A 22,986-nucleotide genomic window follows, 5' to 3' on the forward strand; every position below is an offset into this window, starting at 1 on the left:
CCTTGGGCGGCCCGGTACCAATTAATCCACGGACCGGTACCAGTCCGTGGCCCGGGGGTTGAGGACCACTGGTTTAGACCACAGCGCCACCTGTGTCCCGTGTTTGACAACTACCATAAGTGGTTGCAAATCCTTGTTTCCTAGCCTCTACCAGCACAGGACCTCACAAATGTGGAGCTCTCCAGTTATACATACCGGTAGCTACAATGCAATGTGTGATCTAGCTCTGGTTCCCCAGCAATATCTGATAAAATTCTAAAATGTCTGGATCCTCATACATACCCAATAAAGTCGAATATATTTGTTCCAGGCATTTCACATTTCCATCAACAATCTGTAATTTCTGGGTATATTATTTAATCTAACAACATATATTGTTCCCATTTAGGCTGATATTTGTGTTCTATAGACTCTAAATTGGTTAAGAACTTGCATCTTCTACTCCCTTTGTTATCAAATATAATTCATATTTTACACCTTCTTGGGTCACTTATTGAACCACAAATCCATAAAAGTTTTAAGTATATCTCTAATTTCAATGTACAGTATATTGTAAAAAGGGTAGCTGAGCATAATCTAGAATTTGTTTAAACTAATAGGAAGTTTTCAAAATTCCTACTGTCAACATTCATTTAATCCATATGTCTCCCAATGAGTCTTGTTCCCCAATAAATCTTCTTTATTTCACTTGTTGCTATAATAAATTGCATTAACAATTTATTATGGCGACTTATCTCTGCTCCTGATTAATATGATATTTAGTTGGTTTTAATCCATTACCACCTTGCGGAAACCATATGCCTCCATGTGAAAGCCCTTCTTCTGGGCCATGTATTTGTTTAAAAAATACAGCAGCAGCTAGAAAGAAGAGATTCTTTTTTTAAAAAAATCATTTCTATACCGTTTTGCATTTAATATTTAAAAAATCAAATAAAACATGATTGAAAAGAATAGGGAATCAAGGGGTTGCTTCTCTGGCCCCCAAATTATTTGTAGTTGAAATTATCTCCCTTCTATAACGTCTGTTTTGGTATCTAGTCTTCCCCCATACACACATTCTACCTTCATAAACACTGAAAAATATTATATTACAATAATAGCCCACCTTTTCTCCAAGGAGCTCATTTTTTTGCCTCTGCCCATTTCATCCACAATCAACCCTGTGAGGTAGGACCATGAGTGTGGCCCCATAACTAGCAATTTGTGAAGTCTACCTGTGACTAGGAATTCAATTTGAGCTAACAGACTGAATCACTGCCAAAAAAAAAGGTTATAAAGATTGGTAGCTCTTACTAGAGGTAATGAAGACATCTTTCTAGAGAACTATGGGTGGCGTTATTTTTTAGTATGGAAGTCATTCAAAGAATATTCTAATCTGGTTCTCTAGGGTTTTTATTCGCGTTAAAAAAAATCACTTGTGTGGTAGAAGATACAAACCATTTCAGACAGCACAAGCTTATGCTCATTGGCTTACACTTCCTATTTCCCGTTATTGGATCTAAAATTGTTAATATGGAGCTTTGAATATCCATGCATAACTTTGAAAGAAGAAATGGTTTCCTCTCCAACACCATCCATTATTACGTTTATATAGGCCAGATAAATTATCTCACTGCCTGCCCAAAGGTTATGGAAATCTGTTCCCGTGTGATTCATTTTATTAATCTAAAATACAAATTGTACCATCCCAAACCTGTTTTTCTCCTAAGCATGTTGCTGTGTCTTCAGTAGAGACTGCTTCAGATTGCAGCCCAAGAAACATAAAAGAGTGAGGCCAGGGTCCACAGAGCTACACAACTGTGTAGTGCTGTGTGCTCAAGTTGTGAGGTTAAGTTGTGTGAAGCAGCCCAAACACAAGCACATCCTGTGCCACATAATTACCGGTAGTTAATTTTGAAATTGAAGCAGTTCATAATATCATAGAATTGTAGAGTTGGAAGGGACTGCAAACGTCATCTAGGCCAACCCCCTGCAATGCAGGAATCACTGCCAAATAATCCATGACACCCAACTTCTGTTTTAAAACCTCCAATGAAGGAAAGTCCACTTCCTTCCAAGGTAGGTTTTTTTTCACTGTTGAACAGCTCTTAAGATCAGAAAGTTCTTCCTAATGTTGAGTGCACATCTAACTGATTCAACATAGGTGTGTTTGAGTGTGCATCTGTGTAGCTACCTGGATTCTGGCCTATACGTTTAGCATGATAGTGGAAACCACTATTACCCTGCTTATACTGCTCACTAGAGGGAAGAGGAATTAAGTAAACTAGGAATACTGACATCAGAGTGTTACCTTGCAGACAGGGAAATGGGGATGCGGGCATAGAAAGCACTGCAAACTTCATTCTCATTTTATTGAGATTTGCCCAAGTCTGCCAATATCTTAGCATGTTTCCTTAAGAAAAAGGAATGTCTCCATTCTCTCCTGAGCTCTGTTATTGTAGTGTTTCAAATTTATTCACTGAATAATTCAAAATTTAGAATCTTAATGCTAGTAAGTACATCCAGTGTAGCAGTAATCTTTCTCGCACAATAGAATATAATAACCAAGAGGGCTGGGGAACAGATTACATCTAGTTATTAGATAATGTTCAAGGAGCTCTTTCATCCATTGAAGGGCAAGACTGGATCCAACCCAATATGTTTTATCCCTTCCAAGCTGATAAATTAATGCCATGGTCATAGTGTTTATAGCTTTCTATAACCTTGAGGCCTTTTTAAAATGGAAAGCCACATTTTCAAATGCTGATGTGTTAGAGGTATTATTACAATCAAGCGTATATACATTTTGTCAAATAAAATACTGAGTGGCTTTCCATGTGTCCTTTAGGTAGAGTTTAGGCTTTATTTACCCATGACCTTTAGACAACATTCATTACTAGGATTATTTATTTATCTGTATTTATATACCATTGCTCTGCCAAGGCATCCAAGGCAGTTTACCATTTTAAAATACTAAAGCAAATAAATTATATCAAATGTACAGTAGTGAAGGCTTCTCGGGCCAACTGGGAGCTGATGGCACAAGCTTCCTGGCCTGGGCTCCCTCGCTTCTCCCTTCCCTCAGGTCACACAGAGCTCCAGGGAGTGTGGGAAAGGAGCTACCCCAACAGTTCTCTCAGACCGTTGATGTTTCTGTCAGGAGCCGATGGTATGTGTGCCCAATTTTATCCTAAATTGTCATTTGTCATATTGTTACAGTAGAGCTAGGTTGCATGCTTTTAAATTCAGGCAGTAGCTGTTGGTGCAGCAGAGCAGTGAGGGGAAATGACATTGTGCAGTCTCAGTGGCCTCTCAGGAACCAGCAGTGGCACCTGGTGTTCAGAAGACCAGTGATCGACCCTGCCTGCACTATTGCATATAGGCGGCCTCCTTTTTGTACTTTGAGCATCCATGAGCGCCTGAGCTGCTTGTGAATTCCAAAAGGCATCTTGACATCCATAGCTGGCACCCATTGTAACTGGTAGGGAGGGAGGCAAACAGGAGATAGCGTCGGAGACAATGACTGCCGGAGCCACAGCCAATGACAGGCAAAACTGACTCCTAGTTTTGTCCACATCCTTCTCCCTGCTGAGTTCTACAGTGGAAGCACAATAAATGACTTGGGTGAAGGAATTGAAGGGATGCTAATCAAATTTTCAGGTGACACCAGACTGGGAGGGGTAGCCAATGCTGCAGAAGAAAGAATTGGGATTCAAGACTGTCTTAACAGATTGGAGAACTGGGACCAAACTGACAGAATGAATTTCAATAGGGACAAATGTAAGGTTCTACATGGAGGGAGGAAGAACCAGCTGCACAAATTTAAGATGGAAGACACCAGGCTTGCTGGTAGTATGTGTGAAAAGGATCTAGGGATCTTAGTAGACCACAAGCTTAACATGAGTAAACAGTGTTATGAAGCAATGAAAAAAGCTAATGCTATTCTAGGCTGCATCAACAGAACTATAGTGTCCAGATCAAGGGAAGTCATAGTACTGTTCTGTTTGTGTGCATAGGAGGGCTGCCAAGATGACAGAGGGTCTGGAAACAGGCTTATGAGGAAAGGTTGAGGGAGCTGGGTATGTTTAGCCTGGAAAGGAGGAGACTGTGAGGAGGTATGATAGCCTTCTTCAAATATCTAAAGGGCTATCACATGGAAGATGGAGCAAGCTTTTTTTCTCCTGCTCAGAGGGTAGGACCCAAACCATTGCATTCAAGTTACAAGAAAGGAGATTCCAACTAAACATCAGGAAGAACTTTCTGACTGTAAGATCTGTTCGACAGTGGAATGGACTCTCTTGGGAGGTTGTGGACTCCCCTTCCTTGGAGGCTTTTCAGCAGAGGCTGGATGGCCACCTGTCCTGGATGTTTTACTTGAGATTCCTGCATTGCAGGGGGTTGGACTAGAGGTCCCTTCCAACCCTACAATTCTGTGATTCTATGATTTTAGAGTCGTAAGGAGGAGGAACCTGACAGTCAGTGCTACTCCCTGAAATGGTTGTAGGTAAGGCAGGCAGGTGGGGATTGACTGACAGCAGACTGGATTGGGTGGATCAATGCCCCATTCACCGAATGCCTCCCCTGCATCTTGTTATCTTTAAAATTTCCACACTCAGTGTTGAGTGCACAAATTTGAGATTGTTCTTCATGATGTTTGGACTACTTAAAAGGTGATGAAAGCTTGAAGAGAGAACCCATCACTTTTAATAGTACAGTTGAAAATCAGCTTGCAAATTCATGTGGGTCCATTCAATTGTATACCCTGTTCTTAAGGTACTTGGCTCACTTTACATATTACAATACTTTTGTCTCTGTTTTCTCTTTACAGCTGACATTATCTCAACAGTTGAATTTAATTACTCTGGAGATCTTCTTGCAACAGGAGACAAGGGTGGCAGAGTGGTTATATTTCAAAGGGAACCAGAGGTCAGTACCATTCAAAACAATAAAAAGTGGTTCTTCTCCCTTACAGTTTTTGTTTAAAGTGAACGGTATCACAACATCACATCATTGATTTTAATTTATCTATGATCAAGCTATTTTCTTTAAAAAATTGATCTTTATACTTTACCTGCCAACTATTTCAAGTACATTGATGTTTTTCCCAGAATTCATTAAGTCACAGTCATTCTTCACATTACTCATTTTCAGATGATACTACTTACATTAGTTGTATGTACATTCATAAGTAGGAATAGAATGGCTTGAGGAACATCTGTTCTTTATTGCTTGTTCAACCATTCTGATAAAGAATACAATAGGATGACTAAGAAAGGTTAAGCAATACGTATATATCCTTAGCCACTAATGAGAAAGATTTTTGGGTTGGCTACTAGTTTTTTATTTTACGTGTTTATTACATAGGTATTGTGTCAGTTGAAGGGGAAAGTGTGCACTAAGTCATACCATTGTGTTAAGGAATGCACATTTGTATTTGGCAATCTTTAGAGAGAGAACTTGACAAAAAAAATAGAGAAAACTTGCTGATACTTTTAGGAACTGCAGATACAAAGGTACTAGAAAAAGCTGTCTGATTTATTCACACCATCTCAGGAACCTGAAAGTCTTCATTCCAAGTAGGACTGCAGTCCATTTTGTGCACTGAGAGGAGTTTAAGGTTCACAAAATAATGAGGTCTTGCAGCACTGCAAGGCAAGAATAGAATTGCTTTATTTCAGATTTTGTAAAAGGGGAAAAGCCAGTTGCAATACTGCTTACCTTACTACAGATGAGGAATAAATTTTGATTTAAAACTTTGTGGAAGACACACATGCAAAGCTAATCAAGAAGAGCCTCATTTTCAGAATAGTTAAACATTAGTAGCTGCAAGAACAAGTGAATTGATTCCATACATTTGCTTTTTAAAAGCAACAAAGGAATGATACTTTTATTTTATTTTTAATGGTGCTTCCAGACATGTGTAATGGCGCTAGGTTTCTCTGAGTAAGGGTAATTTGTGACATTGCTTCAAGTTGATGAACTGTGAAACAGTCATATACTGACTTAAACAATTGGGCCAGTATTATATTCTCTGATTTGGCAACAGCCAATGATTTGGGGGGGGGGGTTGGGGGGGCGTGTTGAGTTAGAAAAAAAATCTATGCAACTTAGGTCCATTTTACTTGTATTTGGTAAATAAAACTAAAAACTGCCCGGCTCGTCTAATATTTGATTGCTGTTGGCACCCATTCATTGTTACTTAAGAAATTTATGAAACAGATTTTTTCCATTGAAAAATAAAGTATTGGAAAACTTTATGCCCCATATGACTGGCAACAGCTCTCTAATGTCCAAGGCAGTGGTCTCTCCCAGCCCATATTGTATCTGGGGATTCATAGCATGTGCTTTATCTCAAAGCCGCTTCCCCTCCTTGATCATTAAATGAACACTGCTATTTATTACACTTCTTGAATTAAATGAAAAGTGGTATATTCCAACCTGTCATTCACTAGGTCAGCTCTTCTGAATTTTTTCTCCTTTATGTAAAAAATTCATTTTACAACTTGTATGATGGATAAAGTTGTAAAGGTCTACCTTTCAATAGATGTGGCTATGATTCAAGAAAGCTGTTTGCCAAAATACAGGCAGGAGCTCTCAAATTTTTGCTGTAAAACCCTTAGTCAAAGAGGCAGCTTGAAAACAGTTTGCTTCTGTGACTGTTATATGTTGCAGCACAAACTTTGGTTCTCTCTGTGTTTACACACACATGAACACAGCTTCTTTGCACCCTTTCCATTGCCTTTTTGTAATACAAGAACCTTTTCCTGTTGTACTTTGCAAGTGTGAGGGCAGGTAGATGCTTTAATAAATTCAGTATATTTGATTATTGAATGACTTCTGATCTTGTTGGAATCTTCGTCAATTCTTCTGCTTAGTATGTGCATGCTACAAAAATTACTTATTCACACATGTGCGTTCCCTTGCAGAACAAAAGCCGCCCTCATTCAAGGGGAGAATATAATGTTTACAGTACCTTTCAGAGTCATGAACCTGAGTTTGACTACTTGAAAAGTCTAGAAATTGAGGAAAAAATTAATAAAATTAGGTGGTTACCACAACAGAATGCTGCTCACTTCTTATTATCTACAAATGGTAAGTTTATACAACACATTTTTATGCATATGTTCTAGTTGTATCTGATTACTTTTAGATCATTCATGTCTACTTACATATAGTATCATTTCTTATGTAACCACAGTGATATCTTGGTTCTCGAATTTAAACCATTCTGGGAGTCCATTCGACTCCCAAAACAGCCGATTGGCTCCAAGAGCTTCCTGCACTCAATCAGAAGCCACGTCGGATGTTCAGCTTCCGAAAAACGTTTGCAAACCAGAAGACTCGCTTCTGGGTTTCTGGTATTCAGGAGCCGATTTGTTTGGGAGCCAAGCCGTTTGACTACCAAGGTACCACTGTATAATTGAATTGCTCATTTTGCAACACCAAATAACTGCTTGGTGCTACAAAAGCAAGTCAATACTTTAATAATAATAGTTGTTGCTGTTGTCGTAATCAACCCTGCCATCTGGTGTTTCAATTTCTGCTGTCCCAAATCCCCAGACTGGCTCATAAGCTAATAACAAAGTGTCAATTTGCTATGACATTTAAACTGATGAACCATGGGTTCTCTTGCTTTGTAAGCCATAGTTCACTAAGCTAGTTCAGTTGTTCTTTATGAAACCGTTATCGTGCTGTGGACTTCATAACTGATTTTGAATGATTTATTGAAAAATTGCGCAGGTCCAACATAGGAGCATTGAGGCTATCAGCATCATGATGTAACCCTCCTTGTAAAGGAAACCAATACACTTTCTCGCTGTCAGTATTCCCAACTGTTCTCTCCCAGACACTAGAGAGAAATGATTTGTGAAGTGTTTGTCAGATTTTCACAAATGCCCAAATTATTTTGATAGCTTTCTGCACACTCTTTACATCATAAGATTTCTGATACCTTAAGAGTGGCCAGACAAGAATATATCTTTAGATTAAGTGATTTAAGATGCCGAAAACCTTAATATTTAATATTTAATAATTTAGTAAAAGATAAATCCTTGAAGACTCCACTCTGCTTCTTAACTATTATACAAGCTAGTATTAATAATTCATGGCTTAATAATGTACTTTGCTGAATTGATACTTTTCACCCCAAGAGGACAGCATTATAGTGGCAGGGACCCTGCAAGTGTGCTGTGTTTCTGAACACAGTCTGGCCCCCACAGTATTGTTGAGGATCTCTGAATCATGTTTTTCTTTAAAATATCTCCAGAAACCTATTTGACACAGTGGACTATGAGATTTACAGCCTAGTTAATAAAATAAAATAAACTAGCACAACTTAAATTAAGTTGTGCTTGTTTTGTTTTGTTTTATTTTTGCACTAGTTTTCTTAGGTAAATTAACTGGAGTATTTTTTAAAATGCTGTTTTTAGAAAATCCAAACACTACTTTTGTAATAACATGACCACACGTTATAATGAATACCTTGCATAATGAAAATATCTGAAGAAATGTTTTCTTGATATAAAAGTATATATTTCCCTTCAAATAATCTACAGCATTTATCAGGCAAATAGTATCCATTTTATCAGAGTGTACTCTAGGCTGCTCATCATTATGATAGTGCTTTTTATATTTAAAAAAACTTGTTGTGTAAGACTTTCTACTTATATTTGAAAGAAGGTTCTTAGTTGCTTACTGAAATTGTAAATTCTTCAATTGTGCAGACTGTTGTGGCAGGCACAGCTGAAACAAATGCTTATTGTTCAGGCTCTTAGAGGCACTCCTGACGTAATTATATAAATGCTAGTGGCCTAATGCATTTGTGTGCTTGGTTATACAGAAACTATGCATAAGTTCTTCATAAAAGTTGCAGCTTTGTAATAGAGAATGGTGACACTTCACATTGTGGGTTGCTAACAAATTGCTATATACAATTGTTGCCTAAATTATATTAATTTTGGCACCACTAGAAAAACCAGTGCAACACAGGGTTGTGTATGTGCCATCATTCTGCAGGAATGCATAAAGAGTGCAGCTTGTGTATCAAACAGAATTCAGTTTCATGAGAAATAAAGCCCCACTCTAGCCCGTATGGTTACAAAGATACAATGCTTTGTAATGTCAGTACGTACTTCTGAAATTTCAGGGAAGGGAAGGGGCTGAATAAGAGTGGAAGCGATGCTTTGTAGCTCCTTACTCCTTCACAGTATTACCCAAAATAAAATTGATTATGGTCTGGGCCTCAAAACTCACTTTGTGAACTCATCAGTTGTAAGTGCCCCCCAAACATTCTCCGTAAAGTGCAAGGGTAGGGAGAGTTGAGGTCCCTTTTTCTCAACAATGCCTTAGCAAACACAGTATCACACTGGAAATGAAACAAGACCTAGCCCAGGCATCCCCAAACTGCGGCCCTCCAGATGTTTTGGCCTACAACTCCCATGATCCCTAGCTAACAGGACCAGTGGTCGGGGATGATGGGAATTGTAGTCCAAAACATCTGGAGGGCCGAAGTTTGGGGATGCCTGACTTAAGGCCTGCAAGAATTTGAAAAATCATTGATGCTTGCACTGCATCTTCCCTTCTTCAAAACCCTGCCCACAGTGAAATCCAGCCCGCCTGCCCTCCCAAGTCCTCTACATGTGACAGAAACCATGTACCTGAGTATCTGGGATGTGTGTGTGGCACATTATTTCTATACAACCGTTGCATAATATGCTCAACTTGCAAAGATTATCCATTTAGAATTGGTTTGTCTGGGCACAGAGTTCAGTTTATAAACAAACCGTTCATTCAGTCTTTTCCGCATCCAAATTCTTAGTCCAGCTTGTATATCAGACTGGGTTATTTGTAAGCAAAAATTAATGACAAAGTAGCTTTCAGTGTTGTTTGATTTCAATCATTTGAATATTTTCTCCTTTTTTCAGATAAAACTATTAAATTATGGAAAATCAGTGAACGAGATAAAAGAGCTGAAGGTTATAACTTGAAAGATGAAGATGGAAGACTTCGGGATCCATTTAGAATCACAGCACTACGGGTATTTTGTTAACTTAATTTAGAATTAACAAAATCTAAGCAATGTTACTAACTGTTGCGCCACAGTTGTATCATGCAAAGTAGAAACTTGATTAGATACTTGCTTTTTTAAAAAAAAATGCTTCTAAACATCTACTTTGAAAACTATCAGGTTGGAAAAGCGCTATAACTCAGTGAAACATTTTCTCTGTATAAAGAGAATCTTAATTATAAAATCTTACCTAAACACATAATTTTGCATGTAAAAGGTTGCAGCCGCAGTCCCTGTCATCTCCAGGTAACACCTGGATAAGCTCTATCTGTTATCTTTAGAGCCACTGCCAGTCAGTATAGAGAATACTGACCTAGATGTAGCCATAGTCTGATTTGGTAAAATGAAGCTTCCTCTGTTCCTTTAATTCAAGACGTTTAACTCCCTTGAAATGCCTACAGTTAACCTAGTCATTTCAAAGACAATTTTATCTGTGTATTTAATACTGTTCTTTATCGGATGTTCTGGAACATTGTTAAGCTATTTGAAAATAGGAACAGGTGATTCTACTTATGGTTGCATATAGGCTAAATTTATACTTTTGGAGACTTGCACAATGTTATACCATTGTTTTTGAACCCTGAAGACAGGCTGCTATTCAGAGAGCCTTTTCAGCTTAATCTTTCACAGGCACAGAACAGTTTGACAGTCACCATTTAAAAAATAAAGAGTTGCAATTTATCAAGCTACTTTTGAAACAGTGATGTACAAATTAGCATGCCAAAAGTTAGAAAGCAAGATGTCAGAGGAATGTGAAAGGACTTGAGACACATATGGTTCTATGGGTCTGAGTCATGCAGTTTTACTTTGCATGCTAGTGCGTTTATGCCTTGTGTGTTGTTGACACTTGAATTCTAATTTTTAGAATGGATTTGTGATCCCAGACTAGAGAAGTTTGTCAGCTTCTTTTTACTTAAAAGGTGTTGAGTTGACTGAGATCTGAAATAATAGACTATTAGAAATATAAAAATCTTCAAAAGTCTATGGCTCGGATTTTGAAAAACGGGGTCCACTCCTACTAAGCTAATTTGGAATCACTGATTTAGGGTATATTCAGAAGTAGTTCTGCTTGAGCAAAGGGCTACTTACCGTAGTACTATCTTGAATGCAGTCCAATGCCAGATCATTCCAGCAACTTTTGTAACTTTAAACATTTTGTAACTTTAAGATATTGTAGTGATTAGCCCTTTAAATAAATGTTTTATGTAGTGAACTTCTCTCCCTTTCTCTATTTTTAGGTGCCAATATTGAAACCCATGGACCTAATGGTAGAAGCAAGTCCCCGAAGGATATTTGCAAATGCACACACATATCACATAAACTCTATTTCAGTAAATAGTGATCATGAAACGTACCTTTCTGCAGATGACCTAAGAATCAACCTGTGGCATTTAGAAATCACAGACAGAAGTTTTAGTATCCTTTTTATATTAGATACATAGAAATACTTACCACTTAGTAGCTTCTTACAATAAGCATTACTGGCCTCAATTGTTCTGAATATGATAAATCATCTGTTTTATTTTTGTTTAGTCTTTTAAGACGGGTAGGAAATCTCTGACCCTCCCAGGTGCTGCCGGACCATAGTTGCCATCATCATTAGCCATTGCTGGCTGAGGGTAATAGGCACTGAAGTTAAATAAAGTTTGGAGAGCCTACATGTTCTCCACACCTTTAAAATTTCAGGCGTTTTTGAGTTTGGAAGAGCAAAAAACTGCAAGGCACCTAAAGCTGATAAAAATGGTGGACTCTCCTTCCTTGGAGGAATTTAAACAGAGGTTGGATGGTCATCTGTCATGCTTTAGCTGAGATTCCTGCATTGCAGGGGGTTGGACTAGATGACCCTTCAGACCCTTCCAATTCTACGATTCTATGAAATGTGGGGGAGGGGAGCATTCTCTGCAGCTGTCTTCTCTTTCCATACTGAACTGCCCAGAGCACATCTGCCTAAAGCGCCTGCTGACTTGCCAAGGGGGCTAGTTGCTTCCACTGCTGTGATATAAAGCAGGCTTCATGCCCAATATGTTTTTGCAGGCTTTTACAGTATTGCAAAGTGAAGTTTGAAATACAGTACAGTGCATTAATGTGTTTCTGTCCCCTCCCAAAGGCCTGGACAAATTAAATTCAGTCTGAACATGGTCACTTGCTTTGAGTCCCAAATATAAGGTGCTGCTATGAGAAAGCTGTCTCTCATGTTCACATGCCCCGACTGTTGGTGGTGGTACTCTGAGAAGACCCTCTCCCCTCCACCCCTGTTGTAAACTGCAGGTTGTAGAGAATGGTGATCCTTCAATTACTTGGGTCCTTAATGGTATTTTAGATGATAAACTGAATGCTAGAGATGTCAATTCCAAATAATACAGAATTTGGGTACAGTTTTTAGATTGTTTATCTCCCTGTATTGCATACTTCGAAAGTTATATTTTGAGGAAAACAAATCTATATGAACCTATACAAACAAACTTTCAGACATTGTAGATATAAAGCCTGCTAACATGGAGGAACTTACCGAGGTGATAACTGCAGCAGAATTCCATCCCCATCATTGTAATGTGTTTGTCTACAGCAGTAGCAAAGGAACAATACGGCTCTGTGATATGCGTTCATCAGCTCTTTGTGATAGACATTCAAAATGTAAGTATTTTCTCAGTTTTCTTTACCACTTGTTAGAAAAAAAACATAGGTATGTTTTCTGTAAACTAATACTAAGTTCTGTTTATTGATAGAGAACATCCCAGTGTCTTAAGGCAAAGGAGATGTATTTTGTAGAACAGAAAATCAAAATTGTTTTCTACATCTTTTTTGAGTAGGTCTGTAGTATGAGACACTGATGATGTGACTGTATTCGCCCCTGTATAAAACATAAATTGATGGAAACAATTTTTTTGACACCTGGAAAACCTGTCTTCTATCTAGTCTAGCCAATGCAATTCTGGGCTGCATCAATAGGAGTATAGCATCTAGATCAAGGGAAGTAATAGTACCACTGTATTCTGCTCTGGTCAGACCTCAGCTGGAGTACTGTGTCCAGTTCTGGGCACCACAGTTCAAGAAGGATACTGACAAGCTGGAACGTGTCCAGAGGAGGGCAACCAAAATGGTGAAAGGCCTGGAAATGATGCCTTATGAGGAACGGCTTAGGGAGCTGGGCATGTTTAGCCTGGAGAAGAGAAGGTTGAGGGGTGATATGATAGCCATGTTCAAATATATTAAAGGATGCCATATAGAGGAGGGAGAAAGGTTGTTTTCTGCTGCTCCAGAGAAGCAGGCACGGAGCAATGGATTCAAACTACAAGAAAGAAGATTCCGCCTAAACATTAGGAAGAACTTCCTGACAATAAGAGCTGTTTGACAGTGGAATTTGCTGCCAAGGAGTGTGGTGGAGTCTCCTTCTTTGGAGGTCTTTAAGCAGAGGCTTGACAGCCATCTGTCAGGAATGCTTTGATGGTGTTTCCTGCTTGGCAGGGGGTTGGACTGGATGGCCCTTGTGGTCTCTTCCAACTCTATGATTCTATGACTTCTCAAAGGTATCTCTTTTAACAATTGTCAGATGCACACATAGCAGGTATGCAGCATTGTGGGGAGGGGGATGGTACAGAAAGGGTATGTAGTTTTTGAGTGGTGATCATTTGTGGATGGGGGGGAGGAGAGGATAAGTTGCCTGTAAGATACAGAGTTTACCTTATGGGTGCTCCAAAAGAACAGAAAAATGGATTCCAAAAAAGAGTTCTGTGGGTTTTTTGGGTTCAAACTGCATCTTTGCCTTGCACTTAGTTTCTTAGATAAGCTGTTTCCCAACCTTGCAAATTTGCTTTCTGTGCAGTGAATGTTTTGTGACATTGTCCAGAACCTGTCCTTAAAATTTGAAATGTGCTAGCATTTTGAAATAATTTTCAAGTTCCTTTCTTCCAATTAGGTAACTTGTTTGTTAATGTCTGCAATGACTACATTCATAATTAAAATGTAAATTAAACCTTATAGTTGTAATCATTCTACGGTATCTGCTTGTGGTTCAGTGTAGTTTGCCATAAATAAAATACTGCTCCATAGTATTTTCCACAGAGAATTTTTAATAGACTCTTACTATTGAGTCATTCTGTGGTTTCACAGGTTTGTTTTTTAAAAAAATCATTCATTTGGTTTGTGATAAATGTTTAGAAAAAGTAGTACAAACAAATATAATAATGCTTTTATGTGTTTGTAATTATTCTGATTATAGAAGTTTTTTGTCATTGTTAACACCCTAAAACAGACATAGGCAAACTCGGCCCTCCAGATGTTTTGGGACTACAACTCCCATCATCCCTAGCTAACAGGACCAGTGGTCAGGGATGGTGGGAGTTGTAGTCCCAAAACATCTGGAGGGCCGAGTTTGCCTATGCCTGCCCTAAAACATCTTACCGTACATTGTTTAGCAACATGTAGTTAAGTGAATTAGTACATTTAATAATTGGTGCTTTAGTGTGTGTCTGTGGACTTACTCATACAGTCAAGCACTTTTGTGTTGGCTGCTCACCTCTGATGCAGTAGATTCTGGTTCATGTACAAAGCCTAAACCACTCATGTGGTCCCTCCAATGTATTTGGGTTGGCATGGTGAAAATCAAAGGTTCCATATGGTGAGTTCCTCTGGATGACAAGGGTCAGGTCTTATGTCTACCTCAAGTGGCTCCCGAATTCTGATATGTGAGACACCCTTGTATTTCGTTCAGTTGTCCGATATCAGAAGTTCTGTACTCGGAATACTGCATGTGCCCAAACTTTTCAAGACACCCCCCCCCCACTGTAGCTTTGCAAGCCCTCTGAAAAGCCACTCATGAAAGTTAGAAATCATCTGGAATGGGATTAATCATGGCACTAGGAAATACAGCTGAAAGAAGAAAAAAGTGACACATACACACTATGTGGAAGAGATGCAGTTCACTCTACATTCAGAAAGAAAAGGGGGAGATGATTATTTTCTTGACCTCCTTTCAGAACAATAGGCAGGCATTCTCCTTCCAATTGCAGGATAGCCCAGGTAATATCACTCCTTCTTCAAAGATGTTTCTGCTTTCTTGGGGTGATTCACTGCCCATATATTGGCAGTGGCTGGGGAGATCAATTCCATATGCGGTCTCACCATTCCACTGGGCATAGAGTACATGGTGTTTTGATTTCTTAGGGCACATTTCAGCAGCTCTTGTGGGGCCTTAGTTAACTGAAAATGTTGAAGTAATAACCCTAATAGTAAGCAGCTTTTCTTTCCACTTTTACAACTTTCAGTCTTTGAAGAACCTGAAGATCCCAGCAGCAGATCATTCTTTTCAGAAATAATTTCCTCAATATCGGATGTAAAATTCAGTCATAGTGGTCGATACATGATGACCAGAGACTACCTTTCAGTTAAAGTATGGGATCTCAATATGGAAAACAGGCCTATAGAGACCTATCAGGTACAGTGTTTTGTGTTATATTTTATAATAAAAACGATTTCTTCCCAAAATTGAACATGTTCTTATGCTCTCACGTTCTCATGCTCTTCAACACTTATATATTTTAAGGTTCATGAATATCTGCGAAGCAAACTTTGTTCACTGTATGAGAATGACTGCATCTTTGACAAGTTTGAGTGCTGCTGGAATGGTTCTGATAGGTAAGGCTGACTTGTGTAAGGATACTCGCTTTACATGCTTGCCTGAATTGAAAATTGGTGGTGGTTTTAATTTAAGCAGAAGGAAAAGTGAGATCTTTGATCCGCACGGGCTGGTGAGCAGGACGGGGGACAGTCTAATCCTAAACTTCTACTTTAGCTTCCACAATAGCTGTCATTGCCTCTATATTAGTTATGTCATTGTGTATTTAATAACTTAATGTAGGTCATCCTCAAAGTATATGATGGGTAGCATGATAAAAACAAATGTGCTGCCTTAGGAGGAAATATAAATTCAGTGATGGTACATTTGCTTTGTGTGGAAAAGAGAGGGGGAATTCTCGGGATCAATCCTTGGTATCTCAGACTTCAAGCATGTGGCTTGGTTGATGACAATAAAATTGTGTGTGTGAATTGAATGGTATCTTAGAGATGGTTGGCTGCTTGAAATATCCTTTAGTGTGGAAGTGGACAACCTTTGTTCTGTTAAGAAGCACATTCCTTTGGGGATAAACTGTTGAGATCTGCATGCCGGCTGTGGGCCAAACCCCAAAGTGAGTGGAGCCCTCCTTTTTTCTGTCTTCCCACCCAGTGGGCTGCTAGTATAGAGACAGATTGCTCTTGTCAGTAGTCTGAACTGATCACTTGCTGCAGAAGGTGTTGAAATGAGGTGAAGGACCACACAAATTAAACCCCAAGGGCGTTAGGCTGCCCACTGCTCAGTGTATGGAACAATATAGCATAGATGCCACAACACACAAAGATTCAGCAATGCCTTCCTCCTGGTTAAGTGTGTCTCCCACCCTTGATACTGAGAACTGTTGCCAATCAGTTGGTTTGGATAAGCTGCTGGTAAGAGACAGCTTATTATTTACTTGAAAAACACGATATACATTGGAATATACTGATAAAATAGGAATGCCTCCCATGCCATTGTAACTGTCCATTAAGGTCTGCAGGAGAGGCCCATCTTTTGTGCTTCCACCTCTAACTGAAGTTCAAGGAGCAGGGGCCTTCTCTGCAGCAGCACCTTATCCAGTATGACTACCTCTCAGAGGCGGGTCTAGTACTGACATTGGTTCCTTTTCATTGGTTAGAGAAGATTCACCCGTTCCTCCACATTTAGGAGGAGAGAGAACTGTAAGGAACCACAGCAGTTTGTTGCCTGTTGATGATCTTGTGTATTTTAAGGAATTTTTAGAATGTTTCACTTATGTGTGTATGGTTATTTTGTTGATGTATTGTTGTTATCTTTCCCTGAGACCCATTGATGAAGAACAGACTAGAAATAACAAATAAATAAATAGTAAGGGAAAGGAAATTGCAACTCTCCTAAAACTGCAAGTAACTTGACATTACCTATCAGAAGTAACCGATGAATAAAAAGTTGTTATCTTCTCTTTTCCAATGCAGTGCTATTATGACTGGCTCATACAACAACTTCTTTAGGATGTTTGATCGAAACACACGACGAGATATTACATTAGAGGCTTCAAGAGAAAGTAGCAAACCTCGTGCTATCTTAAAGCCCCGGAAAGTGTGCACAGGTGGCAAGAGAAAGAAGGATGAAATAAGTGTTGACAGTCTGGACTTCAATAAGAAGATCCTTCATACAGCATGGCACCCTGCAGAGAACATCATTGCTGTAGCTGCCACCAATAACTTGTATATATTCCAGGACAAAATTAATTAAAGACGGCTTATTTGAGGACAAAGTTGTCGTCTTGCATAGTTAAGCTCAGTTGTTTATCTGTCAGAGAGATGGCCTTGTTGTCCTCCCAGTAAAGAACATTGATGCACTTATTTCCCTTTATAGGTAAAGGAGAGAAGCTGGCCTGGACTTGAGTTCATGGTGTATTTCTGCCTTCAGTGAGGGAGAACGTGGAATTGAATTTTTGTAAACGAAAAAAAGCCCACTAGAAGCAGAATTGATGGACAATACTCAATAAAGGCCAATATTCAAAACAAATGTATTTATTTAAGTCTGAGCCTTCCTTTCCAGTTGATAGACCAAAAATCTAACACCCAAGAAACAAATTGTCATAAAAATGTAATTTCTATCTCACGTGCTCTTTATCTGCTGTAATATTTGGGCCTTTCAAAACATATATTTGTGCTTTATGCCTGTAAACATTCTTTCTCTGGCCTTCATCTAAGCTTTAGGTGTTTCTACCTTTGAGCATATAGGTAAGTCTAGAGTTGGGTGTGTAGACAGGTTTTTCATGTATATTTACTCACCAACTGTATCTATAACCACACCTTCCGGTGTAAACCACTTAATAAAAATAACAAACTATAAAAAGTGTTTTTAAATCTGAAAGTATGTATTCAGTCTTTTTTATTGCATGTATTGAGATTGTGCAAAATAACTCTGACGGAAAGATTTGAAAATAGTTTGTCCCAAAAATATTAGGTTGTATCCAATGCTAGTCCTGCTCCGAACAGGCCCATTGAAATTAAGACACGTGATAAACTTAGGCTCATTAATCTCAATGGCTCTACTCAGAGTATAACTTAATTGAATAATATCCATTTTTTGACAGTATAAGCAGTTTAAAGCAGTATCTACTGCTTCAAATACTAAGCTGAATTTTTTTCTCCAGTTGTCATCACCTTAGCTTGTATTAGTTTTTTTGTGTAAGAAAGGGGGGGCATCATATGGTGCTCAGAAAAGACAAAAGTGTAAAATAATTGTTTAAAGTTTATATACAGCCTTAAAGGAGCAAGATGGTCTTTTACATCAAAACCTTTAACAAATCACTGCTCTGGTTTAACAGTAAACATGCCTCAACATGTGAGAAGCATACCTTAATGTGCATTACTACTACTACTTTTTTTAACCTTTAGTCCTTTTTGTTCCGTAGAGTATACTTTAAAAAAATATTACAACTGGGCATAAGCATATGCATACAAAACTTTCCACTGCAGTTCAAATGTGTATGTTTTTAAACTTGATTATGCCAAACGGGAGCACAACTTAAACATGTTTTAACTCTTACTCCAGGTCTGTAACACCAGGAGATCAAGCTGTCTTGAGGCTGAATACTGATGTGAAAATATATTTGTAGAATACTGAGTTTCCACTAGCAATAGGGGGCTACAGAAAAGTTATGGGGTCTCTCTCGCTCCTAGAAAATATGTGATTAACTCCCAGTATTTCACTGTAAGCTTCTATGGGAGAAAACTTGTACACAGAAAAAGAGTGGGCACACTTTTAATACTATCAAGTATCTTAATTACTAGCGCAAGTACTATCACTTGCTCCAGACTTCCTACTAAACGTGCCTATGAAATCCTTAAAATTCAGGCCCTTTAAGCTTCCAGAATGAAATACTTGTGTGTGGTTTACACTCGAATTTTAAAGAAATGAAGGTTTAATATGATTGCTAGAGTCCGATATGAATATGCAAGAGCAGCATGTCTCTGTTCCTACCCTATCAATTAACGTCCATAGAGTGCCACTCTTGTTTGCGATACAATAATAAATACTAATTTGGGGTTTCTAAAGATAAAGATTAAAAATCGTATACTGTATATCAGTTGTGACACTATTTGCAAATCTTGAAATGTGGAACGGTTAGGTCATTTAACCATTAGATTGACTTTGTTCCTTAAAATACATGAGGTAAATACAATGGGATTGTACATAATTGTTCAATTATTTTGACCAAAAAGTTTAATAAATTTTAAATGTTTACCTGCACTTGCTCTGTGTACTTTGAAACTTTTTCAATGTACTCTTCCCCCCTAAAATTGCATCTGAATTGTCCAAAGCACTATCTTTTGGTATGTTTAATGTTATTTTCACTGTACAAAGTAATCACCAGTGCTGCTACATGAGAGTAGGTTACATCCCAAGACAGATGGCTACCAACCACACTGCTTTGCATAGATGTGACATGTCTACTGTTTTCTATAGCATTCTTTGGGCTTTGGGCCCATTTAGGTGTATGCTGGAAGATGCTATGATTTCGTATTTCAATTTTTAAAAATGTTTTCAATGCTTTTAATGCTGGACTGTCTGCATGTCCTCTTCTTACTCCCCTACTAAATCGTAGCAGTGAATTGTTTTGCAAAGCTCTTAGTTGAAGTAGCTGAGAAACATGAAATGCTTAAAGAAGTTTGCTATGACTAAATCAGAGTTCTCTTGGTATAAGGGATAGCTTTGAATTGTCCATTTAATGTAAATGGGTTGGATCCTAAGTTTTTTCCTCAGTAAATGAAAGGGATTCTTTCATTCACAGAACAGAAACCTGAGAATCCAAGTCACTGTGTTATCCAGTCTGAGCAAGGTATTTAATACCCAATATTGAACATCTTGAAATTGGAGTTAGACTCCCAATTATACTATCAGTCTTGCATGTATTTGGATTGCTTCGTATTATTAAAATGTGTGCTTATGTTTTTACAGCACCTTGAAAAGTACTGTTGATTCACAATGAAGATAGTCGTGTTCAGCTTTTTCATCTTTTCTGTAACATCCTCCCATTTGAATGATAAAGCAGTTGTGGTGAAATGTAGGAACATTTAGCTTTCCCAGTAGAATCAACTTAGTAATACTGCATTCAACTTTTTGACTCTTAATTTTTAGGTCTGTGAGAGCTTTAATGCATAGGCAATGCTGTACTATTTGACTTTGAGTTATGGTATAATTTCAGAGAATATAAACTCAGGCATATTGTCAGGGCTCCCCCCCCCCAGGGCTCCCCCCCTTTTGAAACATCTGGTTAATCCCATTCAGATCTTACCATGAATATGCAGATTCTGGCTGGCTAGCTTATGAAGAGTCCTTTAGGATGCAGGCAGCTATGGATCCCAATTTGAACTGGGCCAGGAAGGAGCCTGAACTTTGGCTCCCAATTTATGACTACAGCTGGCTGCATTCAGGGTGAGAGGCCTGCTGACAGTCGGGCACACATTCCTTTCAAATCGGCTCCGTTTCGGCATCTACCATTTTGGGTTTGGGAAGTGATGATGGGTCACTGGAAAACGGGGGCATTTGGATCCTTACAATGGGCCCTGGCTAATGCTGTTTCGCAGAAGTGCGCTTGTTCACTTCCTTGCTTATGTTTTGATAGGTGCTTGGAGGGTACTGGTACTCATTTGTGGTCACAGTTTGGTGTTTTCTGGGCCAATCACAGGGTGTTGCAAGCTGTTATGGAATCTAGTTTGGGCTTGGCGAAAGTACATGTGTGCAGTGGGTTGGGTAGGCATGGTATACAAAGAAAGTGCATTTTGCCAGCATTGTTCAACCCTGTGCTGGGGCAGCACTCTCATATTTCGGTCATTTACCTGGGTGGAAACTATTTTGCAGTTGCTTAGGTCAATGTTCAAGCCCATTTGGAATTCTGGGTCCTATAACATCGGTGGCCCAGGGCCTTGATTGTGTGGGCTGAAACTCCCCCAAGGTGGGTTTGTCAGGATTATGGTGACCCCCAGCTACCTTAATTGGGCATGTCAGAAAATAAGTAGGGAAGCCTGGCAAGCCCTGGTTGCAGTCCTGCATGATACTATTCACCAGTATGTTAAGATGGAACTTCATGGCTGAATGGGCTCACCTATCCAATATGAGTAACAATTTCTTCCTACGTTATCTGCAGTGTGCTCTGGGCAACGTAATTTGCTGCAGGTGGGAGAAGAGGTACTAAGCAGAGGCTTGTCCTTTTCTGTGGCGGGTACGTGTAGGACTTCTACAGATTAGGGTTTGGCGAGTACCCTTGGGCACCATTGAAAAGCGATTTGCCTTCTGTGGCCTGTAAACTCAGTATGGTTCCATTTGGGGTGGGTCTGGAATACTTTCCTTACCACTGTTATGGGTTGAACAGACAGAAGGGTGGGCTTAAAACCCACCCCCTTTCATGCGGCACGGTTGGCCTCGCTTGATCGGCTAGCAGTTTGGTTCCTCCACAGTTAAGCTGCAGGAAATTGGCATAAAATCATGCCCCCATATTTCACCCCAACTTCACACATTCACACAAAATAATAGAGTTCTTGGTCTCCCTAGACTTCTGACATGTTGACACACAGGGCTTGTAAAAGATGCTCTGTGGGTGAATAAAATTCAATATACGGCTTTCTCGTTTTTAAATGCTAGAGTTCTGAGAACTTTTTTCTATAGAAAGGCATTTGGTTCCCAGATTTTATTCTACAAATATTATTCTGCCTTTAGATACAGTGAGGGGGGGGAAGTATTTGATCCCCTGCTAAATTTGCCCGTTTGCCCTCTGACGAAGAAATGGCCAGTCCATAATTTTAATGGTAGGTTTATTATAGCTGTGAGAGACAGAATAACAACAGGAATACCCCCAGAAACCCACGAGATTGATGGGCATTATAATGAGTGAAATAAGTATTTGATCCCCAATCAACCAGCCAGATGTCAGGCTACCTGGTATCTTCACTGTGTGTAACGAACTGAGATTAGAAGCACCTGCTGTAAGGGAGAGATCTTACCTGTAATCCCAGCTCCTTACAGTGCCTGTTACAAACACCTGTCGACAGAAGCAATCCAGCAAATTCCAAAGTAGCCACCATGACCAAGACCAAAGAACTGTCCAAGGATGTCAGGGACAAGATTGTAGACCTCCACAAGGCTGGACTGGGCTACAAGACTATTGCCAAGCAGCTTGGTGAGAAGGTGACAACAGTTGGTGCAATAATTCGCAAATGGAAGAAACACTGTCAACCTCCCTTGGACTGGGGCTCCATGCAAGATCTCACCTCGTGGATTTGCAATGATCAGGAGAAGTAGCCCAGAACTACACAGGGGAAACTTGTCGATGATATCAGGGCAGCTGGGACCATAGTCGTCATGAAAACAGTTGGTGACACACTGCGCCGTGAAGGACTGAGATCGTGCAAAGTCCGCAAGGTCCCCTTGCTCAAGACAGCACATGTACAGGCCTGTCTGCAGTTTGCCAATGCACATCTGAATGACCCAGAGAACTGGGTGAAAGTGTTGTGGTCAGATAAGACCAAAATCGAGCTCTTTGGCATCAACTCAACTTGCCGTGTTTGGAGGAGGAGGAATGCTGCCTACGACCCCAAGAACACCATCCCCACTGTCAAACATGGAGGGAGACATAATATGCTTTCAGGGTGTTTTTTTGCTAAGGGGACGGCACCTTCACCGCATCGAAGGGACGATGGATGGAACCATATATCATCAAATCTTGGGTGAGCACCTCCTTCCCTCAGCCAAGGCATTGAAAATGGGTCAAGGATGGGTATTTCAGCATGACAATGACCCAAAACACATGGCCAAGGCAACAAAAGAGTGGCTCAAGAAGAAGCACATTAAGGTCCTGGAG

General features: G+C 39.4%; 1 protein-coding gene across 3 annotated transcripts in view; it reads left to right on the forward strand.

Moving 5' to 3' along the window:
* The window catches only part of PPP2R2D (protein phosphatase 2 regulatory subunit Bdelta), a 32,405-nt gene extending 13,026 nt beyond the window's left edge, over nucleotides 1-19,379 (forward strand). Inside the window, exons 3-11 of one of the 3 annotated variants that reach the window (XM_060274832.1) lie at nucleotides 3,065-3,148; nucleotides 4,808-4,905; nucleotides 6,906-7,071; nucleotides 9,903-10,015; nucleotides 11,284-11,461; nucleotides 12,515-12,679; nucleotides 15,310-15,479; nucleotides 15,588-15,679; nucleotides 17,090-19,379. In XM_060274832.1, the coding sequence (XP_060130815.1) occupies nucleotides 3,065-3,148; nucleotides 4,808-4,905; nucleotides 6,906-7,071; nucleotides 9,903-10,015; nucleotides 11,284-11,461; nucleotides 12,515-12,679; nucleotides 15,310-15,479; nucleotides 15,588-15,679; nucleotides 17,090-17,369 (1,346 nt within the window). In that variant the 3' untranslated portion in view covers nucleotides 17,370-19,379. The remainder of the gene's footprint in view (nucleotides 1-3,064; nucleotides 3,149-4,807; nucleotides 4,906-6,905; nucleotides 7,072-9,902; nucleotides 10,016-11,283; nucleotides 11,462-12,514; nucleotides 12,680-15,309; nucleotides 15,480-15,587; nucleotides 15,680-17,089) is intronic. The other 2 variants (XM_060274833.1, XM_035137728.2) reach the window with 2 other exon arrangements.
* The last annotated feature ends 3,607 nt before the right edge of the window (nucleotides 19,380-22,986 follow it).

This window comes from Zootoca vivipara, chromosome 5 (genome assembly GCF_963506605.1).
Source record: "Zootoca vivipara chromosome 5, rZooViv1.1, whole genome shotgun sequence".
Lineage (NCBI taxonomy): Eukaryota > Metazoa > Chordata > Lepidosauria > Squamata > Lacertidae > Zootoca > Zootoca vivipara.